At 50.3% G+C, this 20,404-nt stretch overlaps 4 protein-coding genes across 7 annotated transcripts; 2 read left to right on the forward strand and 2 right to left on the reverse strand.

Moving 5' to 3' along the window:
* Nucleotides 1-5,827: 5,827 nt before the first annotated feature.
* LOC122388591 (ribonuclease Oy-like) lies at nucleotides 5,828-9,711 on the reverse strand. 4 transcript variants are annotated; one of them, XM_043379783.1, is made up of 7 exons: nucleotides 9,696-9,711; nucleotides 9,130-9,220; nucleotides 8,788-8,958; nucleotides 8,279-8,420; nucleotides 7,696-7,923; nucleotides 7,065-7,306; nucleotides 5,828-6,074 (listed from the first exon to the last, which is right to left on the reverse strand). In XM_043379783.1, exons 2-7 carry the CDS (start codon nucleotides 9,183-9,185, stop codon nucleotides 5,978-5,980), a joined length of 936 nt encoding a protein of 311 aa, XP_043235718.1. In that variant the 5' UTR covers nucleotides 9,186-9,220; nucleotides 9,696-9,711; the 3' UTR covers nucleotides 5,828-5,977. The 4 variants fall into 4 exon arrangements, with proteins under 4 accessions (XP_043235718.1, XP_043235717.1, XP_043235716.1 ...); XM_043379782.1 differs by having other exon boundaries at nucleotides 9,692-9,710; XM_043379781.1 differs by lacking the exon at nucleotides 9,696-9,711 and adding an exon at nucleotides 9,644-9,676.
* Nucleotides 9,712-10,043: 332 nt separating this feature from the next.
* On the forward strand, nucleotides 10,044-14,695 carry LOC122388587 (zinc finger protein 277-like). The gene is made up of 2 exons (XM_043379774.1): nucleotides 10,044-10,199; nucleotides 14,237-14,695. Exon 2 carries the CDS (start codon nucleotides 14,261-14,263, stop codon nucleotides 14,693-14,695), a length of 435 nt encoding a protein of 144 aa, XP_043235709.1. The 5' UTR covers nucleotides 10,044-10,199; nucleotides 14,237-14,260.
* A 130-nt stretch (nucleotides 14,696-14,825) lies between these two features.
* LOC122388585 (zinc finger protein 277-like) lies at nucleotides 14,826-20,073 on the forward strand. Its single transcript, XM_043379772.1, has 2 exons — nucleotides 14,826-15,629; nucleotides 18,470-20,073. Exons 1-2 carry the CDS (start codon nucleotides 14,920-14,922, stop codon nucleotides 19,083-19,085), a joined length of 1,326 nt encoding a protein of 441 aa, XP_043235707.1. The 5' UTR covers nucleotides 14,826-14,919; the 3' UTR covers nucleotides 19,086-20,073.
* On the reverse strand, nucleotides 15,773-18,211 carry LOC122388586. The gene is made up of 2 exons (XM_043379773.1): nucleotides 18,177-18,211; nucleotides 15,773-17,258 (listed from the first exon to the last, which is right to left on the reverse strand). The coding sequence occupies exon 2, from the start codon at nucleotides 17,256-17,258 to the stop codon at nucleotides 16,047-16,049; it is 1,212 nt and encodes a 403-aa protein (XP_043235708.1). The 5' UTR covers nucleotides 18,177-18,211; the 3' UTR covers nucleotides 15,773-16,046.
* Nucleotides 20,074-20,404: the final 331 nt, after the last annotated feature.

A 20,404-nucleotide genomic window follows, 5' to 3' on the forward strand; every position in this document is an offset into this window, starting at 1 on the left:
CATGCTTTTGGTTAAATTGATCCGGTATTTAACCATATCATTGGGTCCGGGGTGAAGAGATCTTTCAAATGGTGGTCTTATTTTTCAGTTTCGTCCAGCCGTTTAGGCGTAAAACGGTTTTTTAGATTTTTCCCTAGATTTCTAGATTTTTCCCTAGATTTGGCAGCCCCAATCTGGGCTGGGCCGAATGTGGGCTGAATGTGGGCTAACTTCCGTTACATAACTTCTTGGCTCCTCATTGGTCGAATTCAAGTGGTCTATTCGTTACACCAATAAGAGGCCAAGCCGCGCCAGCAATAACCGACAGCACGCTGATATAAAAACAGCGACCGAGCAGGGCCCTGGATAAAAACTCAAATATGTTCTAAGTCTTGTTTGCGCGAGCGCTCACAGAAAAAACTGATCGATTAAGCCAATAGAATTAGAGTATCAGCGAGCGCAAACCTTACTTACTGTTCATTCACATTAGCTTGAAGGCTCTGAACAAAATTCCATCTGACAATTTTTTCGTCAGACGGTTCTTCGTCGGCAGATTTTCGTCTGACTTTTTCGTCTTGCATTTATTCGTCTGTACGAATTGATTTGGTGCATTTTTCGTCGGAGTGTTTTACTGTCCGGCATTTTTTTCGTCTGGGCGAGGCGGAAAATGTCCTTACGAAAAAAATGCGCGGACTTAAAAATGCACAGGCGAAAGCCGAAAAATGCATAGACGAAAGTCTGCAGACGAAAATCTGCAGACGAAAAATTGTCCGACGAAAACCTGCTAAACGGAAAAGTTGAACTGTCATGGAATCATTGCTTATATTGGATGCTCATTGCGCAATGGTGATTTGATGACTTGCAAATCGAATAAGTTTGACACTTGCTTGGTCAGTGGGTCAGGGTAGCTTCCAAGTAGCTTCAAGCCCGGCATATCACAACCCAGAAAACAAGGCCCAGAAAATATGTGAGGTGAGATTAGAAAAAAAAACTTTCCAAACCACCACTGACCACTGTTTGACAGTTTCATAATCCATAACATTGATAATGTAAAAAGCTACCAGGTCTCTTGTTCCAGTTCTGCCTCACAGCCATGACAATGATTTGGCTCTGTATATGTCTACACAGTCTGGTTCATTTTCTCTTCATGTATCTATCTTAGCCCCTTGCAGCTGGTCGCTCAGTGGCTCAACCATAGATATTTATTGAAGTGTTTACAGACAAAACCTAGTGCAGGGTCCTTAGTGGCCATGTGCAACATAAACCTCATGGTCCAGCTTCCAGGATTCTTGAGGTCCCTCAAGAATATGATGGCATAGATCCAGACCCTTCTCCTAAGATCCCATGACAAATAATAAAACTGGGACTGAAGGTCTGCATTCTGCAGGGTCTTCCAGCATATCAAAATTTTGAGGTCCTGACCCCCTGGGTTTCCATGGTTTCAGGGTTTCCATGGTTTCACGGCATATGAAATGTTGAGGTCCTGGGTTTCTATAAGGTCTCATGTTGATGTCACATGAAATGTTGATGTCCTGGGATTCCAAGGTCTCGCGGCATATGCAAATGTTGAGGTCCTGGGATTCCAAGGTCTTGCGACATATGCAAATGTTGAGGTCCTGGGATTCCAAGGTCTAGCGGCATATACAAATGTTGAGGTCCTGGGATTCCAAGGTCTCGCGACATATGCAAATGTTAAGGTCCTGGGATTCCAAGGTCTTGCGGCACATGGATGTTTTAAGGTCCTGGGTTTCCAAGGTCTCACGACAAAAATGACAATGCAAGGTCCAGGATCCATCAAGGTCCCAGACCTTGGACTCTGCGAACCCTGGATCTCGGACCTTTTTGGGACCTTGGCACAAGTCTGCCTACCACTGATGCTAGCAGTATCAATTTAACCTCTTTTGACATTGGAAGAGGTCGGGCGCATCACGTACCTACCTAATGCAGAGCGGAAACTTCCGCCATCTCGAAAGGAAGATGCAAGGTAAGTTTTAAGGATGCAAGGACAGACGTGGAGGAAAGCGGATAGCGGCCCCTCTGACTGCAGCCTCCGTTTTTTTTTTTTTAACAAACGTGAGCTATGAAGCCTTATGATCGATCTGACTTTTTTCGTTTTTTCCACTTCCATGCTTTTTCGCATGATAATGAACTCTAGATTTAACTCATATAGGTACCTAACATTACAATTAACAGTACACACTACACATCCATTCTTCATTCATTCGTAAAAAGGCGCGTAATCTGCTCATTTAAAACTTCGCCCGAGTTAAAGGTAGTGTGCCAGCTTTCTTGGACCATATGGAGTTAATGACCCGGATAAGGAGAACCGGATTTTTAGAACTTATCCATACCTTCAAAACTCATGGAAACGTCTTAAATTCTTCAAATTTTGAGTACCCCAGTGCGAAATTCGCCCCGACGGGTTGTCGGTCGTACCCCAACCCAGGCGCGGATACAAGGGGGGGGGGCCATGGGGGCCATGGCCCCCTTGGCCGATTTTTTTCAAAAATAAAATAAAAAGTTAAAAAGTTAAAAAGCTGAAAAGGGGGCCTCCTGAAAATAAAGTGGCCGAAATCCGATGAGTTTTTTTTTAACCTACCCACTTAGTTATTTCTTAGAAGACTAGCTGAGAAAACTTCTTTGTTAGAAGATTGGTAAAGCTTTTCATAACTTGGAGGTCTCTTATACTCACAGAGATGACCACTTTTACAGGGCCTCCTAACCTGCACAGAGGGCCTCCAAGCCTGCACAGATGTTGAGATGTTGCCTGAACAGCTAGATAAGCTCAATAGACGCAGTTTTTTTTTTTTGGGGGGGGGGCAACAAGTGGGAAGATGGGGCCTCCAACAGGTGGGATTATGGGGGGGGGGGCCCGACTGGAAAAAAATGCACGCTTTCGTCGAGAACTCGAGCGTAGTTGGGCGTTTGCGCCGAAAATTTTCGGCGTACTTCGGCGTAAATCGACGGCTTGCGCCGAAATTTTCGGCGTACTTCGGCCGTCGGCGTAAATCGCGAAAAAAAAAAACGTCCGGGGGTGGCACCAACCCCCGGCCCTCGGCCGGCGAGGGTTAAATGTCTTCGGGAGTTAAACATCTTAAATATCACTTATCTTGTCTCGTGTTCGTCTCAGGGTATTTAAGTCATGTTCAGTGAACCTGATTGCGACTCTCCCACGGCGGGAAGTTGGAACAGTTCACCGATCCAGAGTGAGGTTATGGATTGTCGGATCCCCTAGTTCAGATAACGTATGCTATCGTGTGCGTATTGACCGTTGTGATTCCTGTATTTCCGGCGTGTGGTTTGTGAGCGGACGCTGGCAATCGGTCCCGCGTGGCCTGGTATCTGCCCGATCCCATCGGCCGTGCTTGCACCACGCCTGTTGAAGGCCCCGTCAGGCGTCAGTCACCGGCTGGGCACTACTGCTGATCAGAGCCGGGCAACAAAATAAAGGTTACGTTATGAAACATGCCAGTGAGTTTGTGAGTCAGGATATTTTGTGATAGCGAACCCTGGTGCTCGGTCCCGCATGGCCTGCTGATGTCTTTTGTCTGCCCGATCCCGTCGACCGTGCCAACAACCGTCTGTAGACAGTAGTCACTGGAAGACAGTCACACACACACACGCCAGCCCCCCCCCTCGACGAAAAGTGCGTGGCTTCAGCCTGCAGCCATCAGTAAGCCTTGAAAATTTTCGGCGCATGAAGCATGGCTTGGTAAAATAATTTCGGCGCATAAACCCTTGCGCCGAAATTTCGGCGCATCACCTCCGCCGAGAACTTCAGCGTAGTGGAGGCATTTTTTCCAGTCGGGGGGGGGGGGCCTCCTGGTTTCTAATGGCCCCTCCCTTGGAGATTTTCTGGATCCGCCCCTGCCCCAACCACATTTCACACCACTATGAACAATAAATGCACACACTAAAATCGCTATTACCGATAGACTCATCCAATCAAGTTTCGATAAACCCGTTCATCATCATCTCCTGCGGTTTCGAACACGCCTGTTAGGTGGCTTCTGATGCTCGACGAGGTCGGAATTTCCAAATACGCGTGGTGCGTCGGGCCGCGCACTCTGACTTCGGCCAGGAAAAATGCGTCAGCTGATCATTGTCATTTCTGCCACTTGCGTGTGGTGAAATGGGGTCATAACTTATGAGACGGCTTTTTCATATCAATTATTTTACATAAAATCATATCTCAAACCATAAATAATGTTCGACAGCCAAATAAAAGAAACAATACCAATACAGGCTTACAGTTTAAGGCTCGACATTGTGTTGTCTACGATTAGACAGCTGATAACTCATTCCCGTACGTCGTATGGTCGTAACACTATAATGACCTTTGCTTATTGTCACATGTGCGCCGCATTCGCGATTGTTGCCGACACTTGGCCGACGCCTGTTTGCAGGTGAGCCCACTTCAGTTGTTATACATATCGAAAAACCGATAAACTTTTTGGCGAAAAAGGCACTATTCCAGGCCCATTTTTGATTTTTTTTTTGCGATATTAGGTAAAAACAGAAGCTTCTTATCCTAGGAAAAATAAAATGGGAAATCTTTCAAAGGTGGCACACTACCTTTAAACGCTAAATAATCAGCGTCAGCGTCAGCGTCTCTCCGCCCTCTCTCTCTCTCTCTCTCTCTCTCTCTCTCTCTCTCTCTCTCTCTCTCTCTCTCTCTCTCTCTCTCTCTCTCTCTCTCTCTCTCTGTCTCTGTCTCTGTCTCTGTCTCTGTCTCTGTCTCTGTCTCTGTCTCTGTCTCTGTCTCTGTCTCTGTCTCTGTCTCTGTCTCTGTCTCTGTCTCTGTCTCTGTCTCTGTCTCTGTCTCTGTCTCTGTCTCTGTCTCTGTCTCTGTCTCTGTCTCTGTCTCTGTCTCTGTCTCTGTCTCTGTCTCTGTCTCTGTCTCTGTCTCTGTCTCTGTCTCTGTCTCTGTCTCTGTCTCTGTCTCTGTCTCTGTCTCTGTCTCTGTCTCTGTCTCTGTCTCTGTCTCTGTCTCTGTCTCTGTCTCTGTCTCTGTCTCTGTCTCTGTCTCTGTCTCTGTCTCTGTCTCTGTCTCTGTCTCTGTCTCTGTCTCTGTCTCTGTCTCTGTCTCTGTCTCTGTCTCTCTCTCTCTGTCTCTCTCTGTCTCTCTCTCTCTCTCTCTCTCTCTCTCTCTCTCTCTCTCTCTCTCTCTCTCTCTCTCTCTCTCTCTCTCTACCCAAAAATAAACCCACTATTTCTACACCCCTTTATTGTCATGTCTTTAAGTACAAGTGACACCCGGCACGCCCTCTATCACAGCTCCAGTTACTGAGCACATCGGACCGACATTATCCACACGCTGAGCGATGCAGCGACCCAACATAGCACGTCCAGGGTCTTGCCCGTAGGGCGAATGCTAAGATCAACGGGTTGACAGTTCGGAGGTGACAGTCACTCTACAAGCGTCAGTACATCAGCATAGGCAGTGAGGCACCCTTGTCACGGGATAAGTCGGATACGACTTAGAACAGTTAGTGGGTAATTGTGGTCCATTTGGCAACACAAACAACTCGCCATTCCAAATACAGAACATTGTGACCAAACGTTAACTACGGTTCAGAAAACCAGTGAAAGATTTTTCATTGAAAACATCAAACCCAAAAAATGTTAAACAATGGACATTTCTTCTGGTAAATAAGATAAGCCCACGCAAACGAAGTCACGCACTTTCCCGTCGATTTGGCTTATGTCACGGTGGGTCACACATTGAAAACAAACAATGATAGATAAGAACACCTTGTCGTTTACACAACACACCTAATCTGAAAAGACTAACTCATACCGATTAGCAATGAGTTCAAATAAGTAAAACCCAAAAAGAACCGGAGAACAGCCTCCGAGTTCATCAAATAAGGTAACTTGCCATCTAGCGCCAGTTACGTAGCGAGAAGCTTTCATAGATGGCGCCAAACCCCAGACGCCACATACCTCCACTAAAGCTATACGCTAGTAGGCTGCAACAGCCCCAGAAGCTGGAGTGTCAGTAAGGCCGGCCCGACATACGATACCAGCTGTACCAGCGGCTGGTCGGAGCAACCACCTCGTTCTTGGACAGCTCGATCGTGAATATCTCCACCCTGGAATGGTGGCGGCCGGCTCCGGTCAGAGCTTACGAGCTACTGCGGCGGTAGAGCGGTGGCTGTTTACTGTTTGGCCTTGAGGAAAGCACAGCTTACAATATCCCTGCAACTGTAAGACTTGCTGGACAAGCCACCAGCACTGCAATCCACAAAACTTTGCCAATGAAGGGCTCAGAAGATGAATGTTAACCGTCAACTCTGACCAATTTGCTACGCAGACTGCCTCAATCCATTGCAAACAATGGATCAGATCGCACTAGCTAACAACCAGGAACTTCGTCAATATCAACAACAAACCCTGCGCATTCCCAGTTGAAGCATCCACATCATCACTGAAAGCCCACACAATGTATACATCAGCCAGAAGCCTTTAGCGCTGGTTAGTATAAAGGAAGCACAAACTCCAGCGGAAGACATTCGGAAGTCTATAATACTTCGGAAGAACTGTATGGCATCCGATTCACTGAGACCATCACTCAGGCAGGACTACCAATCCATTGTGCGGTTAGAAAGAGTTCCGCTACTGCACAGCCTAAACACTAACGGCGCCATCCTCCCTCACATTCCCTGAGCAAACCCGGTTAGTAAGAGTGTTTAGCAAACGTACCGCTGACAAGCGTTTATCCCTCCACAGGAGCGTGAGTTGTGGGGTTAGTGTGTCAAAGCAGGGATGTCGCTCTACATAGAACCATCGTTGGAATGTCGATACCGACGCTGGTCGCAGAAATGAAAAGACGCCCGATGGTTTTAAGAGACGACATATTCAAGGCAAAAGATAGGCTCGATAGACGAACGAGTTAGTAAAGTCCACACTTCGGGTCAGTAAATCCATTGGTTAGTAGCTTTTTGTGTGCGAACCAGGCAGGCCAGCCGGTAAGCCCGTTGGCCAGGCAGTCCGCGCAGAGTAGAGCAGCCGGTTTAGTCAGCAGACGAGCCCGGCAGATCCAGTCCGGGTGTGGGCATGCCTGTGTACAGACAGAGACTCACAGTTCCTCCTTGGCCGGAGTCTTTCCAGGCACTGTCCCCTGCTCCTGTTCTGTACCAGACTCCTGCTTCTCTGTCCGTTCAGGCTTCAGTACAGGGACCGGAGTGGGGATAATGGGAGGGTAAAGAATACCCTCCGCCGGACAAGCAGTGCTGATCGGCTCACTCTTGTTGTGGCAGTCGGTGGGCACAAACGATTTGTCCAGACAGAGTTTGATCTGGGTCAGGTACCACAGCTTGGTCTCCTGTGGGCGACACGGGTAGGCGGGGTCAGACATGGGACGTCAGTGAAATGAATGACGTGGTTATTAGCAGTCGCTTGGGACAGCCAAACAGTTTGTTTTGTCAGATATATGCACCATAATGTGAAACGTTTAACGCTAGCATAAGTTTGCACTACGTTCATAAATTTTACAGTACAATCGCTGTGTGCATGCTGTTGAATATTCGTGTTAGGCTTCATCCGTACAGTAATACGCTATAATTGACAACAGTCTCGACGTCAATTTTGGCTCCTGTTTCCGTTTCTACCAAACACAACATCGAGCCGAATAAAACAAGACCGACGAGCCCGACAAACTCTTCCCTCTCTCACACCTTCACTCCTCCCCCCTCCCAGTATTCCTCCACCTACCCGGTCCAATTCACAGTCGACAATCATCTTCGTGCTGAAGTGAGCCGTCAGGGCGTCGCGGATCTGCGCCCACTGGAACCTGTCCGCTCCGGGCCGGACTCCAGCAGTCTCGAGCACGGACAGGGGCTGGTAGGTGGCCGACCAGTGCAGACCCAGCGCGAAGTAGTCGTGCTCGTCACCGATAGAGGGCAGCTCGGCAGCGCACGTGCCGTGCTTCAGCCACTCGTGCTGTCAGTACGGAAATAGGGTCGTTGTTATACTTCCTAAGCCACGATGACTAAACCGTTTGTGGCCATTTGCCCGGCAAAAGATCTAAATTGTGGCTGAATTCATGTGCCATCAAAGCCAAGATATCGAGACTTGCAAAAAGGTTGGGTGGATGACGATTACTCCCGAATTTACGACGGATTATTGGCTCATGGCCGATGTTACAACAAATACCGTGAGTGAAAACGGTAATGCTCGCTACAAGATGACATAACATAGTCTGCATCCCGAAACTGGCGGCTGCAAAGGGACCGTGCCTTCTTAGCGATCGAACTCAAATGACGGCGATTTTACCCAAATGACGATCGATACGCACCTTCCACAGCGAGTAGACCGACTTTCCGGCGTAGATGTTGGGCCACCTCATCAGCAGGCTGGGCTCGATCTGCCGCAGCTTCTCCAGGTCAAACGGTAGCTTCTGGCAGTTGTGCGGACCCTTTGTCCCGGCCTTGGTGGGCCTGGATGGATAGCAGGGAGGGCATAAATGTAAATCGTTGAGCTTTGCTACACATTGCATTGCCAATAACAACTCAACAGTCAACAACATACTAAATTCACTGGAAGAAAGTATGGATTACTGAACTCGCTTTGTAACAATCAGCTATGATTTTGATTTCTTGAAAAGCAATTATTGGACAAAAATGTTTGCCCCTAACTCGAACTCTTGAATGGACTTTCATTCATGATGCTCTGCCCTGAAATAAAGCTTTCTTGTCAAAAATTGAAGGAATGCAGATTATAGGGATTGTGTAATGTGTGTATCCCATTGTTGTGCCTGCATATCACATCATGACCATTTATCAATGCCCATCCATCCAAACTCACCACACCCCATGCACTGTCCATGAGGTGACATTGCTGAAGATCTCACAGGCACGCTGGCTGTTCTCCCCCTTGTAGGCAATGCAGGCTGACTGCGGCCACTCCTGGGTGAAAATAAGGTAGTCCCAGTTGCTGGGTGGTGGTTCCACCTCAGCTTGAACTCCCCAGCAACAGCTGGGGGAAGAGAGGAAAAATCATGCATGAGCCATAAGCTGACAGTCAAAGAAAACATCCCGATGAGCAAAACGGGACACCACACAAGATTTCCAGATTTATCAGCTTTAAGCATAGAACATCTTCTTCAGAATAACTGAGCTTTGCTCCAACAACTTTGGCAATGCTTACCATATTATGGCATGAAGGAAAATGAATGTGTGCCATGCTGAGACAAGTGAAACCATAACCAGGCTGGGCCTTCTCACAGAGTTGCTAATACCTGGAAAAGAAGGAAAGCAATAATTGCATATGGTTCATGGTTTAGTGATAATGTTTTGACTCACAACTTCACTTGTCTTATTTAAGGCCATGAGTCATTTTCAGTTACCATCATGTCTTTCCGAACTGTTAACAAAATGAACCATACCGGTGACAGGTGCAAGCACGTCTCCGACCATCATATCCCATGGGCATATGGGGCATATCATCCCCAATGGGCATATTTTATTATATCATTTGAAGAAATAAAACTGTAGGCTGGCACCAAAATGTCAAAATTAGCTACAATTGGAACTGGAACAGAATCACCCATGACCCAAGTTGAAGTGCAAATAGCTGACAAAGCACAACAAAACTGATAAAACATAACTTTGATTATAATTTTATTAATGAAAGCAGTAAGTAACAAAAAGGTGTCAGGTACACCAGCTCATGTTATCAAAAACATATCAAATGCTATCCGATCTTTCACTTTCTTCGTTCAGGGAAGTTTGTTGATGTTTTGCTTGTATAAAATTTCCTGTAAGTCTATTGACGTCAGAGAGCTACCATATGAGCATGGTATAAGACCTCATTTTGGATTGGAACACTTTTGATCGAAATCGAAAGGATATTAGTGAATCATTATTCTGACAGTGAAATAATTCAGTACTCTTTGTGTTTATTTTATACAAAAAACATGCGATAGCAAAGCGATTTATAATATTATAAATTTAAATTCAAGGTAGAGCTATATGAAGCGGATGTGATACTTGCACTGCTGCCATATATTACGTCACATAGTTGACCACGTGCGTTCGAGTAGTAGGTATCTTGCGTGCCGCGTGCGTTCCAATTGTGTGTTTCTCTGGCATTGTGTTGTCTCTCTTGATTTATTCGTATTTATTATTTGCCATTACATACACATACCTGCCACGTTGTGTTCTTCCATGAAGATATAGTTGCCACAGAATTTGCGCTGATAGTCTTGATCACAATAGGTAGGTAGGTAACAGGCTGGGTGTGGGTTGTCGCGGAGGCGCGGAAGGAGAGAAGACTGAGCGGGCCGAGACTTGTATTGCGACTGTGGTTCTGATTCTGATTCGCCAGTGCCTGTGCGTTATATGCAGGGTGGTTGCACAATGAAGGACCGGTCCGCCGACCCGCCGGGTCGGTGGACGGTGCCGACACTTGGGGAAAGTGACGGCTATTTCTATGTAACAAAGCTTGCACGTGTACTCTCTTTATCATGATATGGAAGAAGGGAATCGGTCCCACATTATCTTCCCTCCCCCAGGGAAGCGTAGGGAACCGAAGCGATCATAACAAAGAGAGGAAACGTTTAGCTGACGGAGAAAGAAATGTCCATATCAGCGTATCACAAAATGGTATGAACAGATAAGTAAGTTTCGTGACAATTACACCTACTACCGGGCGATCCCTCCGCACTCTTGGCGGGGACCGTCCCTGGGCATCTCCATGGCCCTCGGCATCTCTGGCCGAATATCAATACAATATAATTTCAGTGAATTGACCACGATTAACGTATTTGAATGTTCATACCGTTGAGAGCAGGCTCTTTTTACGTTTACTAGTGTCAAAATGACACGGCAAAGTGCAGGCAAAAATTAAATGCACTTGCAATTTCTCCGTAAATTTTGGGGTGAGCAACCACAATGAAGCACAACAAACGACAGAACACTGACGAAAACGGATAATGAAACAGTACGGTTTTTGAAACACATCGAAGTTAAAACAAATTTCACAGCACAATTTCACTGTCACTTTTTGACGAAAATACAGCAAAAGTTCATAATGGGTGAATTTTCTTGATTTCGGTGCCAATTTGTCTTGAATTTAGCGTTGAAGTTTTTGTTTTATCTTCTCTCCTCCGAGCTTGAGTCCTTCAGCGAGGTGGTGTCCATCACTCGATGATGCTGAGGAGGACGGCGCGGGCTGATGAGCCGTGCGCTGTCAGCGGGCTCCGTAGTAGTCCAGGGCAGCTGATGACGTTGCCGCAGGGCAGATGGTATTGCCGGGCAGAGCTACTCACTGGAGACGGTGCTGCTGGACGATGACGAGTCCAGGATGGTCAGCTCCCTAGTCGATGACGCGACGTAGGGGCGATACACTGTCACGGAGCACGGACTAACCAGTCTGCGATGTCAGTGCAGATGTAGAGGCTGGGGTCCGTGGTGAGGGGCACAAGTCCCCTCGACCGCCGCTGCCACCATTGTCGCGGAGGCGCGGAAGGAGAGACGACTGAGCGGGCCGAGACTTGTATTGCAACTCTGGTTCTGATTCTGATTCGCCAGTGCGTCTGCGTTATATGCAAGGTGGTTGCACAATGAAGGACCGGTCCGCCGACCCGCCGGGTCGGTGGACGGTGCCGACACGTGGGGAAAGTGACGGCTATTTCTATGTAACAAAGCTTGAACGTTTACTCTCTTTATCATGATATGGAAGAAGGGAATCGGTCCCACATTATCTTCCCTCCCCCAGGGAAGCGTAGGGAACCGAAGCGATCATAACAAAGAGAGGAAACGTTTAGCTGACGGAGAAAGAAATTTCCATATGAGCGTATCACAAAATGGTATGAACAGATAAGTAAGTTTCGTGACAATTACACCTACTACCGGGCGATCCCTCCGCACTCTTGGCGGGGACCGTCCCTGGGCATCTCCATGGCCCTCGGCATCTCTGGCCGAATATCAATACAATATAATTTCAGTGAATTGAACACGATTAACGTATTTGAATGTTCATACCAACTTCAGAATATGCTCTTTTTATGCTTATTAGTGTCAAAGTGACACTGCAAAATGCAGGCAAAAAATTAAGCGCATTTGCAATTTCTCCGTAAATTTTGGGGTGAGCAACCACAATGAAATGCAACAAACGACAGAGCACTGACGAAAACGAATAACGAAACAGTTTTGAAACAAATCGAAGTTGACACAAATTTCACAGCACAATTTCACTGTCACTTTTTGACGAAAAAATATAGCAAAAGTTCGTAATCTTCAAATGCTGTTGATTTTGTGCCAGTTTTTCTTGAATTTAGCGGTTTTCGTCTTCTCTCCTCCGAGCTTGAGTCCTTCAGCGAGGTGGTGTCCATCACTCGATGATGCTGAGGAGGACGGCGCGGGCTGTTGAGCCGTGCGCTGTCGGCGGGCTCCGTAGTAGTCCAGGGCAGCTGATGACGTTGCCGCAGGGCAGATGGTATTGCCGGGCAGAGCTACTCACTGGAGACGGTGCTGCTGGACGATGACGAGTCCAGGATGGTCAGCTCCCTAGTCGATGACGTGACGTAGGGGCGATACACCGTCACGGAGCACGGACTAACCAGTCTGCGATGTCAGTGCAGATGTAGAGGCTGGGGTCCGTGGTGAGGGGCACAAGTCCCCTCGACCGCCGCTGCCACCATTGTCGCGGAGGCGCGGAAGGAGAGACGACTGAGCGGGCCGAGACTTGTATTGCAACTGTCGTTCTGATTCTGATTCGCCAGTGCCTGTGCGTTATATGCAGGGTGGTTGCACAATGAAGGACCGGTCCGCCGACCCGCCGGGTCGGTGGACGGTGCCGACACTTGGGGAAAGTGACGGCTATTTCTATGTAACAAAGCTTGCACGTGTACTCTCTTTATCATGATATGGAAGAAGGGAATCGGTCCCACAGGGTGACATCTTTAGATCTTTTCTCTGCACTATATAGGAACTAAACTGGTGTGATTCCTCCATTCTGTCGTTTCCATGATTCCATCCTCAGGATACTGAAATCTTTCTCCATGCCGCAACCCCCACTCTTGGCTGGACAGGCACCTCTCTCATGCGGGCTGCTCCCTTGGAGCGGGCTGCTCCCTTGGTCGGCCTGCCCATTTGGATGGGCTCAGCCCCAGCGACTCTCTAGGGTGTCTGCCCAGACCAATGTCTCCCCCTAATTCCGATCATCCTTCTGGCTCTGAAATGGTCTTGTCAGACAGAAAGGGCCTAACCCAACAAAGCAATAAAAACAAAACTGGTGTAATTGGCTAGTGTTCCAGGTACATACTTTGGTCAGTTTTCTACTTTCATGAGTTTCACTGAAGACAAGACGGGTGACCGGTGATGCCTACTAAGTCTAACACTAAAATTAAATTGCCCATGCAATCAGAATCACCTGAAGCATGAATAATTGATGCCTCACAAGGCACCTGACCTGATGCAGATTATATGATCATTGATCATAATACCTTGCCATTATTTTTCATACCCATTACAAATGACATACCTACTGGTATATGTAACCAGTGTCCTAAGAATGAATAAGTGAAGACTGAAGATGCTTTGTATTTCCTACTGTTTGTCAGTTTATCATCAGTTAGCTCTGTCCCAATGGTTGAGATTGCTTTCAATAGAAGTTACACATTTTTTCCTTTTTTAGCATGCTGTTTCTGCCATAAGGACTAAGGTCCAGTGCCCCAAAATTTGTTAACCTATTTGAGTGGGAAACTACATCCAAAAAAATCAAAATAATTTTGCACTCACCTCAATTTTTTTTTAGATAAATTGTTCACCCCGATTTTACAGGGAAAAGATATTTGTGTGGATGGTCTTTTTACATTACATATTTGGCCACACTGGTATCAAATATAATGCTATTGATCTTTCTACTCTTGATTTATTGATCTTTTTGTACTCTTTTTCAGTCTTTCTGACTGGTGATTTTTCACTCTCATCCCCTTTTTGGAGAGGAGTTTCCCCTCTGACACTGAAGCCAAAATACCATTTTGGGACACTGCTAAGGTTACTTTTTATCTCCTTGTTTACTTGGGTTCCATAGCATTTACGCCACTTTAAAGATAAACTGATGCATTGACAGCTTTGTTTGACCAAGATGATTTGTAAAAGATGAAGAAATAATCATATGCCATCTCAGGTGCAGTGAAAAAATCATGGTCAAATGTCCTATTATTGCCAATGTGTGGGCTATTTCATCCAAGGACTGTCTTTGGATTCCGATATTCTCTTGGTAATCATGCAAACTCGTTTATTTCCAGTTGGCTGAGTAGCAGTTAATCACCATGTCGTCTGAGTCTGACACCATTGAACGGCTGGTGGACCAGCGGTTCGACTCGGGCCCCTCTCTGTCGTTCCCCTGTGGCGACCCGGACCCGGGGGCCGAGGGGGACGCATCTACTGACCAGTCGGCGCCGCTGCCGTGTCTCTGTTGTTCCGCCGAGTTCCCGTCCTCCGACCGGGACGCGCTCTCCGCCCACCTGCTGTCCGAGCACTGTCTGGTCGTGGCCGACCTGGCCCTGGTGGCCGACCTCGACCAGTACTGCCGGTACTGGGCACCTCGACTGTGTGCCGACGGCGGCCTCCGAGAGTACTGCTTCACCGTGCTCACCAACACGGGTCCCAGCGACGCGGCGCCCTCCGAGGAGTACTTCCTGCTGTCGCCCTCCTTGTTTACTCTCCTTGTTTACTTGGGTTCCATAGCATTTACGCCACTTTAAAGATAAACTGATGCATTGACAGCTTTGTTTGACCAAGATGATTTGTAAAAGATGAAGAAATAATCATATGCCATCTCAGGTGCAGTGAAAAAATCATGGTCAAATGTCCTATTATTGCCAATGTGTGGGCTATTTCATCCAAGGACTGTCTTTGGATTCCGATATTCTCTTGGTAATCATGCAAACTCGTTTATTTCCAGTTGGCTGAGTAGCAGTTAATCACCATGTCGTCTGAGTCTGACACCATTGAACGGCTGGTGGACCAGCGGTTCGACTCGGGCCCCTCTCTGTCGTTCCCCTGTGGCGACCCGGACCCGGGGGCCGAGGGGGACGCATCTACTGACCAGTCGGCGCCGCTGCCGTGTCTCTGTTGTTCCGCCGAGTTCCCGTCCTCCGACCGGGACGCGCTCTCCGCCCACCTGCTGTCCGAGCACTGTCTGGTCGTGGCCGACCTGGCCCTGGTGGCCGACCTCGACCAGTACTGCCGGTACTGGGCACCTCGACTGTGTGCCGACGGCGGCCTCCGAGAGTACTGCTTCACCGTGCTCACCAACACGGGTCCCAGCGACGCGGCGCCCTCCGAGGAGTACTTCCTGCTGTCGCCCAAGCTTGACGAGGACCGGCTGCTGCGCGAGCGGCTGCAGCGCGCCCGCCTGGAGCGCGTCCTTGCCCGGCAGCAGCGCGAACGTACGATGACGTTCAGTCGCGGCTGTCTGTTCTGTCGGCTGCAGTACTCCGGCAGGCTGGCCGGCTTCTTCGACCACCTGGCCGAGGCGCACAACTTTAGCGTCGGCCGGCCAGACAACATCGTCTTTGGGCCCGAGTTCATCGACGCCATCGAGGCCAAACTGGAGGCGCTGCGGTGCCTCTTCTGTGACGGCGTCTTTCCCGACCGCGCCACGCTCAAAGAACACATGCGCAAGAAGCAGCACAAGTGTTGCGGGAGCTGAACACACTCAGACTCGATGCTTTACTGTATTATCGGCAGAGGCCCAAACAAGAACCACAGAGCCAACCGCTCGTAACCACGGTCTCCCTGCCTCTCTCGGGCCGCCGACCGCCCAGCCAGCGCCAGCCCTCGACCCCGCCCGAGGGCCACGCGGCAGGGGCGGCGCCGGGCGCGGCCAGCCGGGGAGGCGCCACGGGCGGCGCCAGGCATGCCACAACGGGCGGTCACAGCCGCCCGTAACACCCCTCCCCCACATGAGCACGAGTCATCCCACGAGCACGAGTGACCCCCCGCATGACAACCACACCAAAAACAGCCTCAACAAAACACAACAACAACAAAAACGACAACTTCGAATCATACATTCATACACACCGTCCCGAGCGCCCTCACACATGTCGCCTAGCGTCGGCCGCGCCTGAGCCACCCCGGCAGGTAGTCCATCAGTCGCCGGTAGCCGGCGGCGCTGAGGTGGACCCCGTCAGCCGAGAAGAACCTGCCGTCCATCTTAAAGCGCCGTTTCCTCCCCTCCCGCCGGCAGAGGCGTCGGCCGAGCGCGACGAAAGTGGAGTCGGTCTCGCGGCACAGTTCGCACAGCGCCCGTTCGAGCCAGAAGGCCGGGGTGGACTCCCACACTCTGCCACCGTCGCGGGCCGGCCGCGGCGTCACGCCGAGGATGGTCACGGCGCAACCAAGGCTACGGGTGTCGATGATGGTCTCCTTCAGCCGCCCCAGCGTCGCCACCACCGTGACCGGGTCGAAGGCGGCCCCCCTTGGGTAAACGTCATTACCGCCCAGCCATAAGATGACTTGGAGGTCCGTCAGCTCCCCTTTCCCACAGACCCACGCCCTTACTTCGGTCGCGCTTGACCGCAGCCAGCGGCTCAGAGTCAGCCCGGGGACCGCGCACACGGACAGGCGCCGAGGGGGGTCACACCGGAAGTCCGCCCTGCTCAGCATAGAATCTCCTATTAAGAGCACGGCGGACCCCGGCGGACCAGCCTCCGGCGAACCGCCGGACCCCTCAGCGATGTCCCCCAAGCCAAAGTCCGTGTCGATCGGGTCGCCCAGAATCTCGCCCAATATGTCGGCACCGTCGACCCCGACTGAAGCCCCCGCCAGGATGGCGGCGGCCGGAGATACCGGCTCGCCCAGAATTTCGCCCAATATGTCGGCACCGTCGACCGCGACTGAAACCTCCGCCAGGATGGCGGCGGTCGGAGATACGGGTGGTCGTCCGCCGCCCTCCTCGCCGTCTCCCGGACGTCTCCTGTCAGGAGACGGGAACGATTCTCCATCTGGCTGCGTCCCCCACATGGCTTCACCCGCGGCACCACCATCCGCGGGTGGGACCTCCACCACCACCTCCACCAGGTCCGAGTCCGACGGCGCCGGCGACGACCACAGTGCGGAGGACGGCATCTCCGTCACCACCTCAGTCAGCTCCGCGTCCTGCTGCACGATCAGCGGCAGCCCGGCGTCCGCGGAAGGCATACCACCTCCCGAGAGCCCTCTGAGGAGACCCTGAAGCTGTTCCTCCAGTCGCTCGCGCTCGGCCCTTTCCTCGGCAACAGCCGTCCAGAGGCTGTCTAGCTCCAGCCGCGTAGGGTCCATCTGAAACTTAAAAATACAATCACCTTTTGGTTCCCGAGCACTTCTTAGCAGCACAAGTCAATATCTGCCCACCCACCCTACTTGATGTAACAGGGTCTTCCACTACTTTCGGTTTCGATCAGGAGGGACCAAATTTGATTTCCCGCCTGAAACCTTTGACACACATCCTGACCTAGTCACATAATAGACCGGTCACGCTCCTGTTCTGCCGCAAAACCGGATCGAGAAGACACATCGGTCGAGGTGGGTCAGCGCTGGAAGCGACTAACGGGCACCCACCTCGACTGCGGCCTCCCCTCCTCACGAGGGACACCTCAACTTTGTGACCCCGGTGTCCCGGACCTCAGCTGACCAAGACGCCCCACTGGGCAGTCCCGCCGAAAATGGTCAGGAGCACCACACCCGTAACACCCGCTAGTTTTGGACGTATCAGGGCTGAAACGAGCAACAGTGAGTGCCTCCAAGGACGACTGCAGCTGCCCAACCCCCTGTTGAAGCTGACTTACTGTGTCCTGGAGCATCGCGCGCTCAGTTTCGGCGTCACGCTAGGCTAATGCTACCGACCCACTCGATGTTCGTTCCGTATCAGTGTTTCCTCCTTTATGTTTCAATAACTTTTACCTGTCTCATACAGGGGCCGCGCATAGTCGAGTGCGACACCATCCAACAGAGGCAATAGCCGTTTACCCTATCAAAAAAGCACGACGCTGTCTCACAGGCTAACCGCCTGCGATACTACTCAGTCTCTAAATAATAATAATAAATAATCAAGGCTAACCGCCCCGAAAAATGCCTGCGGTAACCCTACCGTCCCCTCATCCACCACTGATCCGAGCAGACCGCTCGGCTCCGGCCATTAGTTAATCGGCTACAGTCTAAACACAATCATGCCAAACGATAATAACACAACAGACTCACCGTTGCCGTCGCCGGTCCTACCGACCGCGCCAAATGTTGCGGGAGCTGAACACACTCAGACTCGATGCTTTACTGTATTATCGGCAGAGGCCCAAACAAGAACCACAGAGCCAACCGCTCGTAACCACGGTCTCCCTGCCTCTCTCGGGCCGCCGACCGCCCAGCCAGCGCCAGCCCTCGACCCCGCCCGAGGGCCACGCGGCAGGGGCGGCGCCGGGCGCGGCCAGCCGGGGAGGCGCCACGGGCGGCGCCAGGCATGCCACAACGGGCGGTCACAGCCGCCCGTAACACAAGAAGATCAACCCGGCGCACACGGCGTTCGACAAGTTCTACGTCATCAACTACCTCGAGTTCGGCAAGGGCTGGCAGGAGATTCAGCAGGAGCGTGACGAGGGCCCTCCGACCGGTTTCGACGAGCCGGGCTCTGACGACGACTGGTCCGATTGGACGGAGGCCCCCTCATCCGGCGCCGTCTGCCTCTTCTGCGAGTTCTCCACAATCGACGTGGACGCACTCTCCGCACACATGCGTGCAGAGCACCAGTTTGACTTCCCCGAGCTCAAGTCGCGCCTCCGGCTCTCGTTCTACCAGCAGGTGAAGCTCGTCAACTACATTCGTCGGCAGATGGTGGAGCGCGCGTGTCTCTTCTGTCAGGAGACACTCCCGACTCGCGCGACTCTCCTAGAGCATCTCCGCGCGGCCGACCACCTGCGGGTACCCGAACCTTCAATCTGGGACCAGCCGCAGTACTTTTTCCCCACGTATGAGAACGACTCACTGCTGTACGCCCTGGAGGAAGCGGAAGGCGTAGACGATGATGTGCCCGTGTTCCCTGAGGACGCAGTCGATGTTCGGCAGTCGGTACTGGCAGACAGCGCTGTCAGACAGGAGCTCGGAGGTCACGCGTGACGCGGTGTGACGCTTAGTGCTAAATCGTGACGGCTTGTGGCGCCTCTGTGACGATGGCGTGGAGGGTATACACGGTGCAATCAACGGAGTGACTTGATATAGGCGAGCTGTGAAACTTGATGAAATGTGTCTGCAGCAGAGAACCGAAGTTTGCGTTGCGATCAGCAGTCGACACGCACTAAAACCTCAGACGGATAAACGTGGTGAGTACATATTGTGATGAGCCTGGGTGCTTTGGGCGGGAAGGACGCGTTTCAAGTATTTCCACCTCCAAATAAGTCTGCCGTTCTTGTGCTATTGGGAGCTGATGCAACCTAGCACAGCCTCTCTTGCCATCCCTGTGTGAAAATGTTAAACAGCAGCGTAGCGTTTCAACAAGACCAATGCTTATTACATATTGCTCAGGTGTATGCGTTGACGTCCAGTAATAGGGAGGTGGCACTCCAAATTTAAAGTATTGTAATACTGAAAAGGGTTATTATTCGGAGGCATAATTATCGATGCCCCGCTTAGTGCTTGCTTTCGAAGGACTCATGTTATGTGTGTGGTTTTATGCCGTTAATGATTAGCGATGTTCTGTTTTGACTGTATCTGCAGTGGTTTTGTTGACTTACCTTCCGTGTTCCACTTCCACGCGTTACGATGTGCAGCCAAATGATAGACCGCAACACTGCTTCAACATTTACGCACTCCGGTTTTATAACAAATTTGTGCAGCTCGACCGGGTTGGGCCGGTGCGCAGTCTGTGCGCATGTTTTTGTGAATTTGCTAAAGTGCTTTGCAAACGGGTTTTGAGTTAAGATTGTCCCAAACCTGCGGCTGACCGCACAATCGAACGATAAAGGCTATATCGCATGCCCCAATATTGTGTGGTATCTTGCGGTAAATGCCATTCTCTATTCTGTCTGGGCTCGCATTTGGTTTTCACTAGCAAAAGCTTCCAACTGTTTGTGTATATTTATACCCTGGCTGAATGTCAAGGAAAATATATGTGCTGACGGAATTCTTTGTTTAAAAAATATGATATGAAAGACCGAGGGATTACATTCGCGACATTGTATCGCAATGGCAATGATAAGACCGTACAGTCAGTCTTAAAAGTACCGCGCAACAGTGCGGGGGATCCGTCAAGCCCGACCGTGGAAGGACTATTAAATTTGAGTCACCGAAGCAATTGATATCCTCGTCCATTCCCCAGGTCAATTGATTCGGTGACTTTCAAATTATACCAGGCCCTTCCTCGGTCAGGCTTGGTGGATCCGCCGGTACTTACCTTCTTTGTGCGGTTTTTATAAGACTGGCTTTACTAGGCACCCACT

This window comes from Amphibalanus amphitrite, unplaced genomic scaffold (genome assembly GCF_019059575.1).
Source record: "Amphibalanus amphitrite isolate SeventyFive unplaced genomic scaffold, NRLGWU_Aamphi_draft 000327F_arrow, whole genome shotgun sequence".
NCBI lineage: Eukaryota > Metazoa > Arthropoda > Thecostraca > Balanomorpha > Balanidae > Amphibalanus > Amphibalanus amphitrite.

Coding starts and splice junctions, on each gene's coding strand:
- LOC122388587 (XM_043379774.1), top strand. CDS start 14,261: ATGTCGTCTGAGTCTGACACCATTGAACGGCTGGTGGACCAGCGGTTC.
- LOC122388591 (XM_043379780.1), bottom strand. CDS start 9,401: ATGATGGTCGGAGACGTGCTTGCACCTGTCACCGGTATGGTTCATTTT. Junction 8,959..9,129: donor TTCCTTCATGCCATAATATG/GTAAGCATTGCC, acceptor CTCTTCCCCCAG/CTGTTGCTGGGGAGTTCAAG. Junction 8,421..8,787: donor TGGACAGTGCATGGGGTGTG/GTGAGTTTGGAT, acceptor CTATCCATCCAG/GCCCACCAAGGCCGGGACAA.
- LOC122388586 (XM_043379773.1), bottom strand. CDS start 17,258: ATGGACCCTACGCGGCTGGAGCTAGACAGCCTCTGGACGGCTGTTGCC.
- LOC122388585 (XM_043379772.1), top strand. CDS start 14,920: ATGTCGTCTGAGTCTGACACCATTGAACGGCTGGTGGACCAGCGGTTC. Junction 15,630..18,469: donor ATGCGCAAGAAGCAGCACAA/GTGTTGCGGGAG, acceptor CCCGTAACACAA/GAAGATCAACCCGGCGCACA.